The 12,864-nt window shown below is 45.5% G+C and overlaps 1 protein-coding gene across 1 annotated transcript; it reads left to right on the top strand.

The window, feature by feature from the left end:
• Nucleotides 1–145: 145 nt before the first annotated feature.
• On the top strand, nucleotides 146–12,792 carry LOC128810432 (nucleolar RNA helicase 2-like). Its single transcript, XM_053983237.1, has 16 exons — nucleotides 146–289; nucleotides 409–906; nucleotides 1,034–1,300; nucleotides 3,041–3,116; nucleotides 4,062–4,240; nucleotides 5,373–5,490; nucleotides 6,136–6,321; nucleotides 7,000–7,145; nucleotides 7,399–7,548; nucleotides 8,359–8,520; nucleotides 9,080–9,199; nucleotides 9,667–9,740; nucleotides 10,495–10,654; nucleotides 11,284–11,418; nucleotides 11,795–11,839; nucleotides 12,286–12,792. The coding sequence occupies exons 1-16, from the start codon at nucleotides 146–148 to the stop codon at nucleotides 12,451–12,453; spliced, it is 2,628 nt and encodes an 875-aa protein (XP_053839212.1). The 3' UTR covers nucleotides 12,454–12,792.
• The last annotated feature ends 72 nt before the right edge of the window (nucleotides 12,793–12,864 follow it).

Here is a 12,864-nt window from a genome sequence, read left to right as displayed (position 1 = left end):
CGCCTACCTAGGGGGTCAAGTCCCTTTTCCCGAGCATGTGGAGATGTTATCTGGGATTACTTAACTTGTAGGGAAAGCACTAACCAATCCCTATGGAGGGGCTCTGCTGGGCACGTTCCTAACTCTGAATTTCTGTCTGTGAACGATGGTGGTGCTGCACTTGTGCAACGCCACCGAGCACCCGGGCTTGCGCAGCTCCGAAAGCATTAAGGCCTCTCAGAGCGTGCCATTATCGGCTTGTTGCACACCGGGGAACGAGCCCGCTTTGGTGGGCAACGAGGGGAGCCCCGTGAGGGGAGGTCCGTGAAAGGAGCTCTGCGGAGCGGACAGCGAGGAGCGGCCGCTGCGTGAGCCCAAGGCGGCGGAGGAGGCGACGGGGGGAGCCCCGTGAGGGGAGGTCCGTGAAAGGAGCTCTGCGGAGCGGACAGCGAGGAGCGGCCGCTGCGGGAGCCCAAGGCGGCGGAGGAGGCGACGGAAGGGCCGGGCCGGCGCGGCGGAAGGGGCGGTCCGGGGCGCGGCGGCCGCATGGGGGCCGTGTGGGGTCGGGCGGCGCGGCTCGGGCTCCCCGCGGCGCGGGCGGCGGCGGTCCCGGCGAGCGGCGGCGGGCGGCGGCTGGGCTGGCTGTGCGGCGCCGGGGCGGGCCCGCTGCTGCCGCTGGCGGCGGCGCTGCCCCGCGGGCCGGCCCGCCCGCCTCACTTCCTGCGCGCCGGGGCGGGGCGCGCGTCCTGGGGCCGCCGCGCCGAGACCGGCCCCGGCACTGGCAGCGCCAACAGCGCTGCCGCCGCGCACCTGCCCGGGGAGCAGCCGGCAGCCATGCCCGCCGCCGAGCCCGAGCGCAGCCCCGCCGAGCCCCAGGCGCCGGCCGCCGCGGAGTCGCTGCGCCGCGGCCGCCGGAGGAAGGTCAAGGTGGGAGCGCCACGTGCGGCCGCGGGTGCGGCCATTTTGTAGGGGCTTGCGGGGCTTAAAGTGGGCACGGGGCGGGCAGCGGGGAGGAAGGGGTTCCCTCCGTGTGACCGCGGCTTTCCCGCAGCAGGAGGAGACCCCAGGGAAAAAGGCCAAGCAGCAGGTGAAGGCGAAGCGGCGCGGTAAGGCCGAGGCCGAGCAGGCGCAGCCCGAGGAGAACGGGCTGGGGGACGGCGACTTCGAGCCCCCCGTGCCCAAGAAGACGAAAAAAGTCAAGGAGAAAAGCAACGGTTTGGTAGGAGAGAGCGACGCGTCCCAGCAGGCGGTGAAATCTGCCCCCGCTGTGAGCGGCGGCGTGACATCCCCGGCTGCCGGAGAGCAGGACAGCGACGCCGAGGTAGGGATGCTTTGCCAGCAAACCCTTTGTCTCGGTTAATTAACGAGCTGCTAGTAATTAGTGGGCTTAATAAACACGTACTGTGCGCTCTGTGGCGACTTGAGCTGTGGGACAGTGTGGAAGCACGAGGCAGCATTTTGCTGCTGTCCGCCTTGGTCCTGGGCATGGGCAGTGCCGGGCATCCCGCCTCTCACCCTGCCCGGCATCCCGCTCGGTCCGGGGCGGTGAGTGAGGCTCGGTAGTGCGTGCACCGACACGTGGGAGCTGCTCTCCACGTGCTTTCCGCCAGCCGGGGAGTTCGGAGCGTTTGGTGCAGCGTGTCCCGCAGGGAAGGCGGCTGGCTAGGGTCGCAGTTGCCATGGGTGCTGCTCCTGGTGTCACAGCTTGTTGGTGTCCCACAGCTCAAAGGTTTCTCCCCTGTGAAAAATGCATATTTTATGGTTGGCTTTACGCAGTAGTTACAATGAGTGTTATATGTGTGATGTTGGAAAGTTGTGCTGTGTTGATTCTCTCAAGTAGTGTGTTGAATGTATTTTTGGGGTATAACACAATGTTAAAATAGAAACTATACTATGTAAAATACTTTTTAACTATCTCAAGAAAGAGATGAGATAATCAAGGAATTTTTCGCATAAGGATAGCAATTACAGAAACCCCTAAATTTTCCAGAGGAGAGGAGTTTATGGCTTTCCTTATCAACAGAAACGAACTTCTTCAAGCCTGACTTAGACTCAAAGGCACCTGGGAATTAACAGAAACTTTTTGACAAGTACCAGATGAAGTTATTGTTTTAAATAAAATACATGCATAATCATGAAGTGTTTTGTATATGCAACAGGCTATTGTTTTTAAGGTTATTCCTTTGTTCACAAGGCATGCTTGTCGTGGCTTAAGTGCCCGAGAGCATCCGGATGTCCGGAATTCTTTGCTTTTGATTGTCTTGTAATTGTCCTAACTCTAAATTTTTATTAGTCTAATTGTATTACTATTTTTAGAACCATTTTATTATTATTAAACTTTAAAAATTTTAAAAACCAAGTAATTGGCGTTTCTCACATCCCCGCTGCACAGGCAGCCGGGGTCCAGAAGCGTGCTGTGCTTTGTGCTGTGATGGCGTTTTCTCTCTCTGGCAGCACCTTTGGAGAAGTATTGGCCAGGTGTTCTGTAATGGAAAGCCACAGTTATGCTCATTAATTCACACTTCTCACACAAACATGCAAGGGCCTTTCTGTGGGTAGTTTTTTGTGTCTAAGGTGGGGAACGTGAGTCAAAAGAGTGCTTTCTGTACCTCAGGTGTAACGATGTGACCTGTTGGATCTCTGAAGTAAAAGCTGAATTTTGTGTTTTGAGTACACTCCTGTGTGAAGTTGGAAGCTCTTTGCATGGTGTACCACATGGATGTCTTCTAGAGGCATGTCTTTGCACAGTGAATTGTGACACCAGATATGTTTTCTTGTGAAAAACAGTTTTCTCATGGTTTCAGTGGACTTTAATTAAGATTCTTAACAAATAGTTTCCATTTTTTGACTTACCAAGCATATATGTGCAAGTGCCTACATCAAAAGGGTTTTCTTTTTCATTGACCAGAAAGGAGGGATCTGGTTAAATTGTGCTTGTAAAGCAAATGCACAGCTTCTATCGAGTGGCTGTGTAGGGTATGTTCTATGCTCATCTTGAAGGGATACTAAGTATACTAAGTCTTTTTTATGTTTGTTTTTTTTTTTTTTTAAATTTTATTAGGAGCTGACAGAAGAAGCAAAAGAAGGCGCCTTCTCTAATTTTCCTCTCTCACAAAGCACTATCAACCTTCTCACAGGTTAGTTCATGTGGTAAAAGACATTTCTGTAAATGTTTGGTCAGAGCTGTGCTCTGTTACTTGCATAAGACAAGAGTAAATATTTCTAAATTGTGTTACATTTGTATGGTAAGGATGGCATGAGCAGTCACTGTAGACTCAGAGAATCTGCTGTTGTTAGTAGGAAAAAAGTTTTCTGGTTTGTTCAATTTCAGATGCCTTAATATGAGATTATTCTTCATGGAATGGTGATTCCTAGACAGACATTCTAGAGACACATTTCTCATCAGCATCATTCTGTGTATCTTCTGTCTGCTGTGTACAATATTGCTTCTTAGGCAAGCCTAATGGAGTTTTGTATATGAAGACTATTTGCCTTGTGTGAACAGATTTTCAATTCTTTAAACAGATTGTTTATTCTCATAGTTTGGGGCATTTTCATCTCTCTTTGTGGTTAGTTTTGTTGAGCAGGTAATTGCTGTAGGGTTCTTGTCCCCTGTGTTGGGTAGATGAGCAATTCTTGTTCGTCAGAAAAAATTCTCCTTGTTGCTTAGTTCTCCATGCTCTGAAGTTTCTTTTAGATGGGTTGTTTTACTTCCACTGTGCAAAGTCTCTTTGAAGTTTTAGAATGTTTTGAAACAAACTATGTCACCTTCTTGCCTTCAAAACCCAGCTACCACAAAATCTTGAGCTGTATCAGAAAAAACAGGTTTTCTCCTATTGTCTTAAACTGTACATCACAAAGACTTATTTCATCGTGGATATTCAACACTCACTGTGTGGGTGGAGCTTCTTTTGATCAAGAGTAGGACTAAAACACAAAGATACATGGTTTTCTTCTAAGTTGCAATTTCTGTTGTGTGCAGGGTTTGAGGTGGCGTGCCCTTCATATTTGGGCAATTTATACATGAGGACTTCTAACTGTTAGTTCACCTTTTAATGAAACCTCTTTCAATTATCTTACAGCTCGAGGTATAAAATACCTCTTCCCTGTGCAAGTGAAGACTTTCCAGCCCATATATGACGGCAAAGATGTAATTGCTCAAGCTCGAACAGGAACTGGGAAAACCCTTTCCTTTGCTCTTCCACTGATTGAAAAACTTCAGAGTGTCTCACAGGATGGGAGAAGAGGCCGTGCACCAAAAGTAACTTACACTTCAGGGTTTACACCAAAACCTTAGAGCGTGGCAGGTTTTGAAAGTGATTTTACTGTTGCATTGGGGTTTTCTGATGGGGACTTCTTTGTCCTTTACTGTTTTTGTAATAGTGAATACTTTGCTCAGATCAGGAGATAGAATGTGACAATTTGCAGCATCACAGTAATGACACGTTCTGTGTTTGGGGTCCCCTGTGACTGTGTTTGGGCAAACAGGGACTGCAGCAGTGTCTGGGGGCTGCTGTCCTTGGGCATGTGGCATGCAGCTTTGGGGTTCAGTCCCCTGCCTCTTCTGAGGAGGTGTTTGAGTCACCTGGACTCATCTCTGTTTGCTGAGGTTGTTTCTCACTGTAAATTCCATGGTGATAACTGAAGGCTTTTGGGTTTTTTTCCTCCCCCCCCCACCCATGTCTGGATACTCAAGAGATGCAAGTGGAGCTTACCAGGGATGGAACTGGTAACCTGGTGCCAGTGATCAGATACCTGTTCCCATGCATTGCAGAGCATATATTTATCATTAGGCTGTAGAACTGTATACAGTCTGCAGAATTGTGGCCTGCTTTATCCATTTGGTTTATTAATTATAAAGGCAGTGTAAATTTTAAAATCTTACTGCCTGAAAGATTTTAAGAGATTAATTCAGCTCTTTGTTCTATTGGTTCATTCTTAAATGTTGGGGAGAGGGGTAGATACTGGAGGAAGGCAGGTTGGTGGAGAAAAGGAAGGATGTATGACTGGAGTGCATCACACTTTGTATCTTTAAAAATCTTACTACACCAGATTTAGTGACTGTTCCTACCCTTTAGCGCTGAGCTGCACCTTTGTTGCCCTTGATAATGTTGCTGAAGTGTCTTTTATCTGGCTTTAACATAAGAAAGAAAATTACTGGTCTTGGTTATCTTGTAGCACTTTCCCTTGTTCCCTCTTGCTGGCTCTGAGGCTCCTTGTGCAGGCTTCAGGTGGCAGGGAATATTAATATTAATGGGATGGTGGGAAGCTGTGGGCACCTCTGCAACAAGTGTAGAATGAAGATGGGAGTGCTGTTTGACATGAAGTAAACTCTTCTCCTACACCTTCTCCCAAGCACAGCTGCATTTTTGTCTGTTTTTCTCTCACTTCAGGTGCTGGTTCTTGTTCCAACCAGGGAACTGGCCACTCAGGTAGCCAAAGACTTCAAGAATATCACAAAGAAACTGTCAATTGCTTGTTTTTATGGAGGAACTCCATACAAAGAACAGCGTAAGTAACTGCCAAGGAATTACTAATGGATTGGAGCTGACTTTCTCCAAAGGCACTCCATAAGTAAAAATGGGCTTTTTGCCACCTCAGACTTTGAGTTAGGTCAGGAACTCAATTGGTGTGGCTTTTGAAGGAAGCACACAGCCTGTGTTGAATTATTTTAGTTCCAATAAACCTTTAGGGAAAAGAATGGTTGTAGTTCTGTGAAATGTCTAGTCCTGTTAATTTCTTCTTTATTGTGTTTTTGTGTGGACCTAGACCAGGACTAGATGAGAGCCCACGGAAAGGGGAGATCTATGTATGTGCCTGTGGCTCTGTGTGTCTCCAGATGTAGCTTTGACTAAGTTTAGCTGGAAAACAGAAGTGTTTCCATGTAGTAGAGCTCTGAAGGTTCTAATGTCAGCTGATTGTTGCTTGGAAATTGCTGTATTTCCGTGTAACTTCAGTGAGCTTTGGCTGGTACTCCTGACAGAGCAGCTAGGACTGCAGTTAACTTCAGTGTCTGTTACTTTGGATGTTCTGCTTTATTCTGAGGTTAAAGGGCAGCAGCTTTTTGCTTCTGAAATGAGAAGTGTTGCTGTTGCTAACTTTTTATCATGCTGTCTCTTAGCAGTCTGACACTGTCCTTGTTTCTTTGTCTTCCAGTTGATCTCCTTAAAAGTGGCATCGATATTCTGGTGGGAACTCCTGGCCGGATCCAAGACCACATTCAGAACAGCAAGCTGGAACTTTCCAATGTGAAGCATGTTGTTTTGGATGAAGTGGATCATATGTTGGACATGGGCTTTGCTGAACAAGTGGAAGAAATCTTGGGATCGTCCTATAAGAAAGGTGAACTGAGACATCAGGAGAGGAATGGGGGACAATGCAGAAAACACAGTTATGCTGCTTTAGAAACTTCTGGTGCATCTCTAACTTAAATTCTCAGTGTGATGCTAGAAAAGGGGAAGGTAGAGGTGGAAAAGGTTCAAAGAGAGGTGACAGAAGGCTGAAGGGCTGGAGTGGCATCTCTGGAAGGAGTAGAGTGAGAAAAACAGCAAACCCAACTCCCTAATCCCCAGAGTTCCTCATCCTGAGTGAGGTGACTTGAGCAGAGAGTTAGGGTTATGGTCTGTCTGTACACTTGTCACCACATAGAGCTGACAATGAGGGAATATTTGCTCTTTTCTGATGTAGTGGGGTGTTCAGCAAAGCTGTGAGGTACCAGGTATGGTGCAGAAGGAGGTTATTTAATGTGTGAAGCTCCTTGCCACATTTCACTAGTCTGCCAGAATTTTTGAAAAGGCTTGAATTACTGGAAATAGAATTCTCAGCGATTACTAAGAGCAAGACTTATCAGTATGGCTTTGAAAGCCATGAAAAGCTGATAGCTGGCAATGTTTCTTCACATCTTGTACAGACTTAGTGCACATAGAAACCTGTCAGTGTGAGAGCAGCTCTTGCTTTTTTATCAGTTTTCAAGTGTTGGGGTCTGTTGAGATATCTGAAGTCGATGGCCTTTCCTTGCAGGCTCCGAGAACAACCCGCAGACGCTGCTGTTTTCTGCAACTTGTCCACGATGGGTTTATGACGTAGCAAAAAAATACATGAGAGATGAGTATGAACAGATTGACCTGATTGGAAAGAAGACTCAAAGGACAGCCACAACTGTGGAAGTGAGTTCTGCCACAGAGCAGTGCGGATCCTGAGAACAAGTGGCCTTGATAACATGGGTTATGCATTGACTTTATAAATGGGCATGTGGAATGACTTTGCACATCGTTGACACACAGATTTTGTAAGCAAAGCTTTCATGTGGGACCTGTCATTTGCAAGCTTAAAAAAAATTAAAATGGCTTTTTTTTTTCATGTTGTCTGTCCTGTGTGTGCCTTAGATTAACATAGGTTTCTTGTTTCTTTCCCAAACAGCACTTGGCCATACAGTGTCGCTCATCTCAGAGGGCAGGAGTTCTTGGGGACATCATCCAGGTCTACAGTGGCAGCCGTGGGCGGACCATTGTCTTTTGTGAGACCAAAAAGGAAGCAAATGAGTTGGCTATGAATGCTTCTCTCAAACAGGTACCAGGGCTGAGTGGAGAGCAGTGGTTGGGATAGCCAGGGGTTGAATGCCCTGAAATAAATAGGAGATTGCAACTGTGTGGAGGAAATTATTTCTGTGCATGGTTTTAAGACTTGTTTCTAAAAATTCAGCTTTGAAGTTAAAATATCCTCTTGACAGAGATGATGAATTTATTCCTTTGGCTTTAAAATAGTGCAGGACACAGATCAATAGGAAATACACAGCCTATGCTAAATAACCAGGAGATGGTAATAATTGCAAGAAATAGGAGCTAGTGTAGTGGCCATGTCCCATCTTATATTAGTGTGCTTTTTGGATTCCCATCTCTTAATGGCATTTGGTCTTTGAACAGTCATTCAGGAAAATCCAACTAACATGGTAGAATGAAATGTCTTGTTGCCCTTGGAAGGCTTGCCAAGGTGATCTGTTGAGCAAGTCTTTTGTGCTTGCTTGAATTACTGCCCTTTTTCTGAATGTGAGGAAAAGTGCTGCATGTTTTTCAGAGAAAATCCTGTTTGATACTAAATGCTGATTTATGGAGAGCGACCAGTGGTGGGAATACATGGTTTGCCTATGTACCATCCACACTAAAAACTTGCAGCAATAATTTCTGCCTCTTGGCCATGCTGCTTTCACAGTAAATCCCAGAGAAGGATCAAACAAAGTAGGATGCTGTATACTCCTTTGGTATCAGCTATGTAATTATTTTCTGTTGCCCTGCACAGTGTTTTGGGGTTTACAGTTAATCTTTAGATGCTGCAGCCTAGACTCCCATTAAATGTCATGTTAATGGCTTGTTTTACTGACAGGATGCCCAGTCCTTGCATGGTGACATTCCACAGAAGCAGAGAGAAATCACATTAAAAGGCTTCAGAAATGGTGTGTTTGAAGTGCTGATTGCGACAAATGTAGCTGCCCGTGGTTTGGATATTCCTGAGGTTGACCTTGTTATACAGTGCTCACCACCAAAAGTAAGTCATTAGAGCAAACTAAAATTGGATTAACTTTTTTTGGTGCCAGAATGGTGGGTTATTCCTTTGTTTCATCAGAAGTATGTTCTGTTGCAATTCATTTTTGAATTAATGAATTTTTTATAAATGCCAGGCCGAAAATGTCATAGTTATAGTTTTGCAGTTTGAACTTTGATTAAAGTCTTGGGTTTTGTTTACTCTGGAAACTCAGGTTTTGACATCGTGAAACTTCCCTGAATTCTTTATGAATGTTGCCAAGTTTCATAAAAATTCTAAAATATTTTTGCTGCTTTTTTTCATCTTTTGCAACTCCAGTGGAGCTTTTTTATTTAGAAAACTTAAAATGTCTGTCAGGAATGTTTGTTAAAGCTGAGCAGCATACTTTGGGTGGGGGAGCACATGCAATCCTGAGTGGTTTATGTGTAGTTTTAAGTTTGGGTATAAACACATAATGTGTCACTCCTTAGGCTTCTGAATTTGAATTTAGCTTGTGTTTAATCTGAAATGTCAGCAGTTTAAATAACATAAGGTTTTCTCGTGTTGATCTGAATTTGTGAAGGATGTGGATTCCTACATCCACCGTTCTGGACGCACGGGCCGAGCGGGCCGGACTGGCATCTGCATTTGTTTGTTTCAGAGAAGAGAAGAAGATCTTCTGAAACAAGTTGAGCACAAAGCGGTGAGTTGTACCTCAGAGCTCTGCTTAAGGAAATGAGTCAGCTCCTAAAAGGACCCTGCCACTCTTAGACTTGGTAATCATGGGTTGCAGAGTCCAGAATGGGAGTCTCCGGCACTATAAACAAGTAGGCCTAAAGTGCTGATATTTGGTGTTTGTAAATGCTTCTGTATCGGCCTGTTTCTTGCATTGCCTGAGTTTTCCCGTGCTGGCAGTCCTCTCTGGATGTCAGCAGGCAGGCTGGGACAGGAATGCCTAAGGCAGACTGTGCCTTGCATCTGCATGCACATTGGAGTAAAGTAGCTCCAGATTAACAAAGCTGGGAACTTAAAAGCTTTAATTTAGCTTTAGAAATGACTTAGTAAAGAGTATGTTGATCTTGCAAACAGTTGAGATCTCAGTCATGTGCTTTAGACAGGATTGAATTGTAGACTGCTGAAAATACCTTTAATTTCTTTTCTTGATTTCAGGGTATTACCTTTAAACGTGTAGGCGTTCCCTCTGCTACAGATGTCATTAAAGCTTCAAGTAGTGATGCCAAAAAGTAAGTTTATTTGCCTGTTCTGAAGAAAGGTTTAGAGATGTTGTTGCTCTAGATGCTTAGAGCTTAATGCACAATTTTAAGGGATCAGGCCTATATGTGAGCATGGCTTTGCCTGTGTTGTAGAAGTCAGCTCCTTTGTGTATAGCCAACATAAGATGGTATCAGTAAAATCTCTATGTGCTGAACACAGACATTTTCATAGAACATAATGTTCTTTAAGTTTTTGCAGAAAATGAACCTTTGTTTATAAAATCAGAAATCAGTGACAGAAGAGGGAATTGCTGTCATGAGGGGAAACTGATTTTGTCTGCTCAGATGACGTGGTGGAAGCAGTGTGCAAAAAGCAATCCTTGGTTTAATGAGGAGTTACTCTGCAGTAGTGAGGGTGTTTTAGCCCTGGCTTTTGTTTCCTTATATTATTTCTGAGGGTTGTGGCTTTTATTCCATGCAGCTCTGTTTACATTTGCTGCCCCTGTGGTGGAAATTGCCTTGAAGCAGGTTATTATAATTAGCGAGGCTTTGACCAGTATAAAGTAGATGATGGGCATGGTGTTTGGGTTCACAGTGTACTGAAAAATGATGGGGGAAGCAGTTGTACCAGAAATAGCATTACAGAAGTATCTCTTCTTAGGTTCCTATCTTTTTTCCCTCCCTGCCTTTTTCAGAAATAACCGATTTAGGGTATATCTTAAATATGGCTGCCCTTCACAATGGCCTTTTCTTATCCATCTAAACCCATCTTGTAACTGTGTAGATTGCTGGAGGCCGTTCCCCCCTCTGCAGTGGACTACTTCAGAAAATCAGCTGAGGAGCTGATAGATGAGAAGGGGGCGGTGGCTGCCCTGGCTGCAGCCCTGGCACACATTTCTGGGGCAGCTCACATCCAGCAGCGCTCCCTGCTCAACTCAACAGCTGTAAGTAATGGTGTAATGAAGTAATGTAAGTAATGATCCCTGGTTACAAGGATGGATGCGTGAATTGCTTGCGTCTAGGCCATGTCTGGCATCTCTTTCCCAGGCTGTTTCAGCTGGGTTTCTGAATAGCTGTTACCCCCAGGCTCCTGCTGTGTTGCATGTTCCTTAGCTGAAATCAGCTCTTCCCTGGAGAATCTTAAAATCGGTAAATTTTCTTGTGATGAAAATTGAAAGGATTTCTCCAGAGACTGAAGTGACAGAAGATTTTGATGCTCTAAGAGAGTTTAACTAATGACATTTTACAATTAATGACAATTTACAAGCAAATAGATTAGTTTGTGCTATTGTGGTCCCCCCTTGTCAAGAATCTTCTACATTTGTCGGAATGCAAGTATAGTGTGTGATTGCCTGATCTCAAAGAGATCTTGACTGAAGGAAAGTACAGCACTTCCTTTTCTAATGCATTTAGGGAGAATGTGGCCCAGGCCAGTGTGTGCTAACCCAATTTTGCACATACCGTGTGATTGACTTGTAGTTCTTACATCAGTTTGAGGGGTTTTTTATCTGTTTTTTAGCAGCAGGTTTGACCAAGTTTAGCCTTGATAAACCTTTTTCTCTGTTTCCTGCAGGGCTTTGTGACCATGGTGTTGAAGTGTTCAATAGAGATGCATACCATGCGCTATGCCTGGCGGGGGCTGAAGGAGCAGCTTGGGGAGGAGGTCGATAACAAAGTGTCTGCAATGTGTTTCCTCAAGGGGAAGATGGTAAGGTGGCCCAGCCTTGGCAATGAAGGGATGTGGGGCTTTGTGTGTGTTCCCATGTCGCCAGTTTGTGCAGGGGTTGAGCCTGGAGTTCTGAAGTACTGGTACAGAATGCTGGTACTGCACTATCCCCACTCAATCTCATTTCTCAGGAAATGGTAACCTATCATGAGAATGCTGTTATACATGTGCTGTTGGGAAAAGGCTTTGTTATTAGTTGAGGGCTTTAAAAGACTTGCTAGACATTACTCCTATATGATAATGCAGGAATTGCCTCCTAAAAAAAAAAAAGCATCAGAAATAATACGTAGTGGGATTGGTTACTGAGGTCTTTATTCTTTCATTGTAAATCTGTGCCTCTTTTTGTTTGTTTTTTTAGGGCGTGTGCTTTGATATCCCTGTTGATGAACTGAGTAATATACAGGTATGTTTGTGTAGCCAGAGCTGGCTTTAAAACCTGGTGATTTGAAAATTGGCAACTGCCATATAAGATTGCGTATGGGGTGGTTAGGGAGGTTTGTGGTTTAATAAGGATTTTGCATAGGTAATGGAGTGATTAGAAGGAGCACAGCATAATCATTAGAAAATACCCTGCCAAGCCTCTTCTCATTTCCATTCCCATGATATTACTTGATTTCATTAAACAAAATTCTATGGTCTTTGGCTTTTCTGTGTTCTGGCCTCTCCAGCGTATTTGAGAGTTCACCAGTTTTCTGTCAACTTTGTTCCCTCTTGTCCCTTTTGATTGTTTATCTTTGTCACAGGACTGTGAGTGTCTCCCAGGGGGGATCTAATGGCCTGTTTTGGCAGGGGTGGGATTTGTCTGGAGATGCCTTTGCATGACGTCTGGTTCCATGGGTCTTGTTTCAGGAGCAGTGGAGGGACACGCGGCGCTGGCAGCTCTCGGTGGCCAGTGAGTTGCCCGAGCTGGAGGAGCATCCCCAGGAGGGGAGACGAGGGTTCTCCAGGTTCAGGAACAGCAAGCAAGGAGACTTCAAGAGAAACAGCTGGTTCAAGAGTGGAAATCGGGGACTTTAACGGAGCACTCGATTGACCTCCCCTACAGATAATGGGACTGAGCTGAATTTTATGAGGCAGTAAAAGCCTGTTAGCCTCCTCTTTGTCTTATTCTTTGATAAAGCAGCCTGTCTTTGAGGATGGCGAAAAATCACGTTTGCTGAAATGACTGGGTGTTTTGGGAGAATTTGTTTTTCTGCCCAGCAAAGTAGCTGCATCTGTGACCCAGTGGGTGTGCCTGAAACTCAGCCCTGCGAGGGAACAGAATTCATCCAAGCACGGACAGTGACCACTCCTTGCCTCCTCAGCAGCGCTAAAAAAAATCGGGTTCTGAAATAAATCTTTTTCAGAAAAGCTGGACACGAACCGCTGAGCGCCGTTCCTCGAGCGCTTCTCGCGGCTGCCGGGGCTCGCTGTGCTTCGGGGCGCTCC

The sequence above is a fragment of the Vidua macroura genome, chromosome 8, assembly GCF_024509145.1.
Source record: "Vidua macroura isolate BioBank_ID:100142 chromosome 8, ASM2450914v1, whole genome shotgun sequence".
Lineage (NCBI taxonomy): Eukaryota > Metazoa > Chordata > Aves > Passeriformes > Viduidae > Vidua > Vidua macroura.
Note: the sequence above shows the minus strand (reverse complement) of the source record. Positions and strands in the feature narration are given on the sequence as shown.

What these genes read in the sequence shown, in the direction of transcription:
- LOC128810432 (XM_053983237.1), top strand. Translation starts at nt 146, where the DNA reads ATGGTGGTGCTGCACTTGTGCAACGCCACCGAGCACCCGGGCTTGCGC. An exon ending in AGCAGGACAGCGACGCCGAG is followed by an intron (nt 1,301 to 3,040) that starts GTAGGGATGCTT and finishes AAATTTTATTAG; the next exon opens with GAGCTGACAGAAGAAGCAAA. An exon ending in AACTCCATACAAAGAACAGC is followed by an intron (nt 5,491 to 6,135) that starts GTAAGTAACTGC and finishes TTTGTCTTCCAG; the next exon opens with TTGATCTCCTTAAAAGTGGC.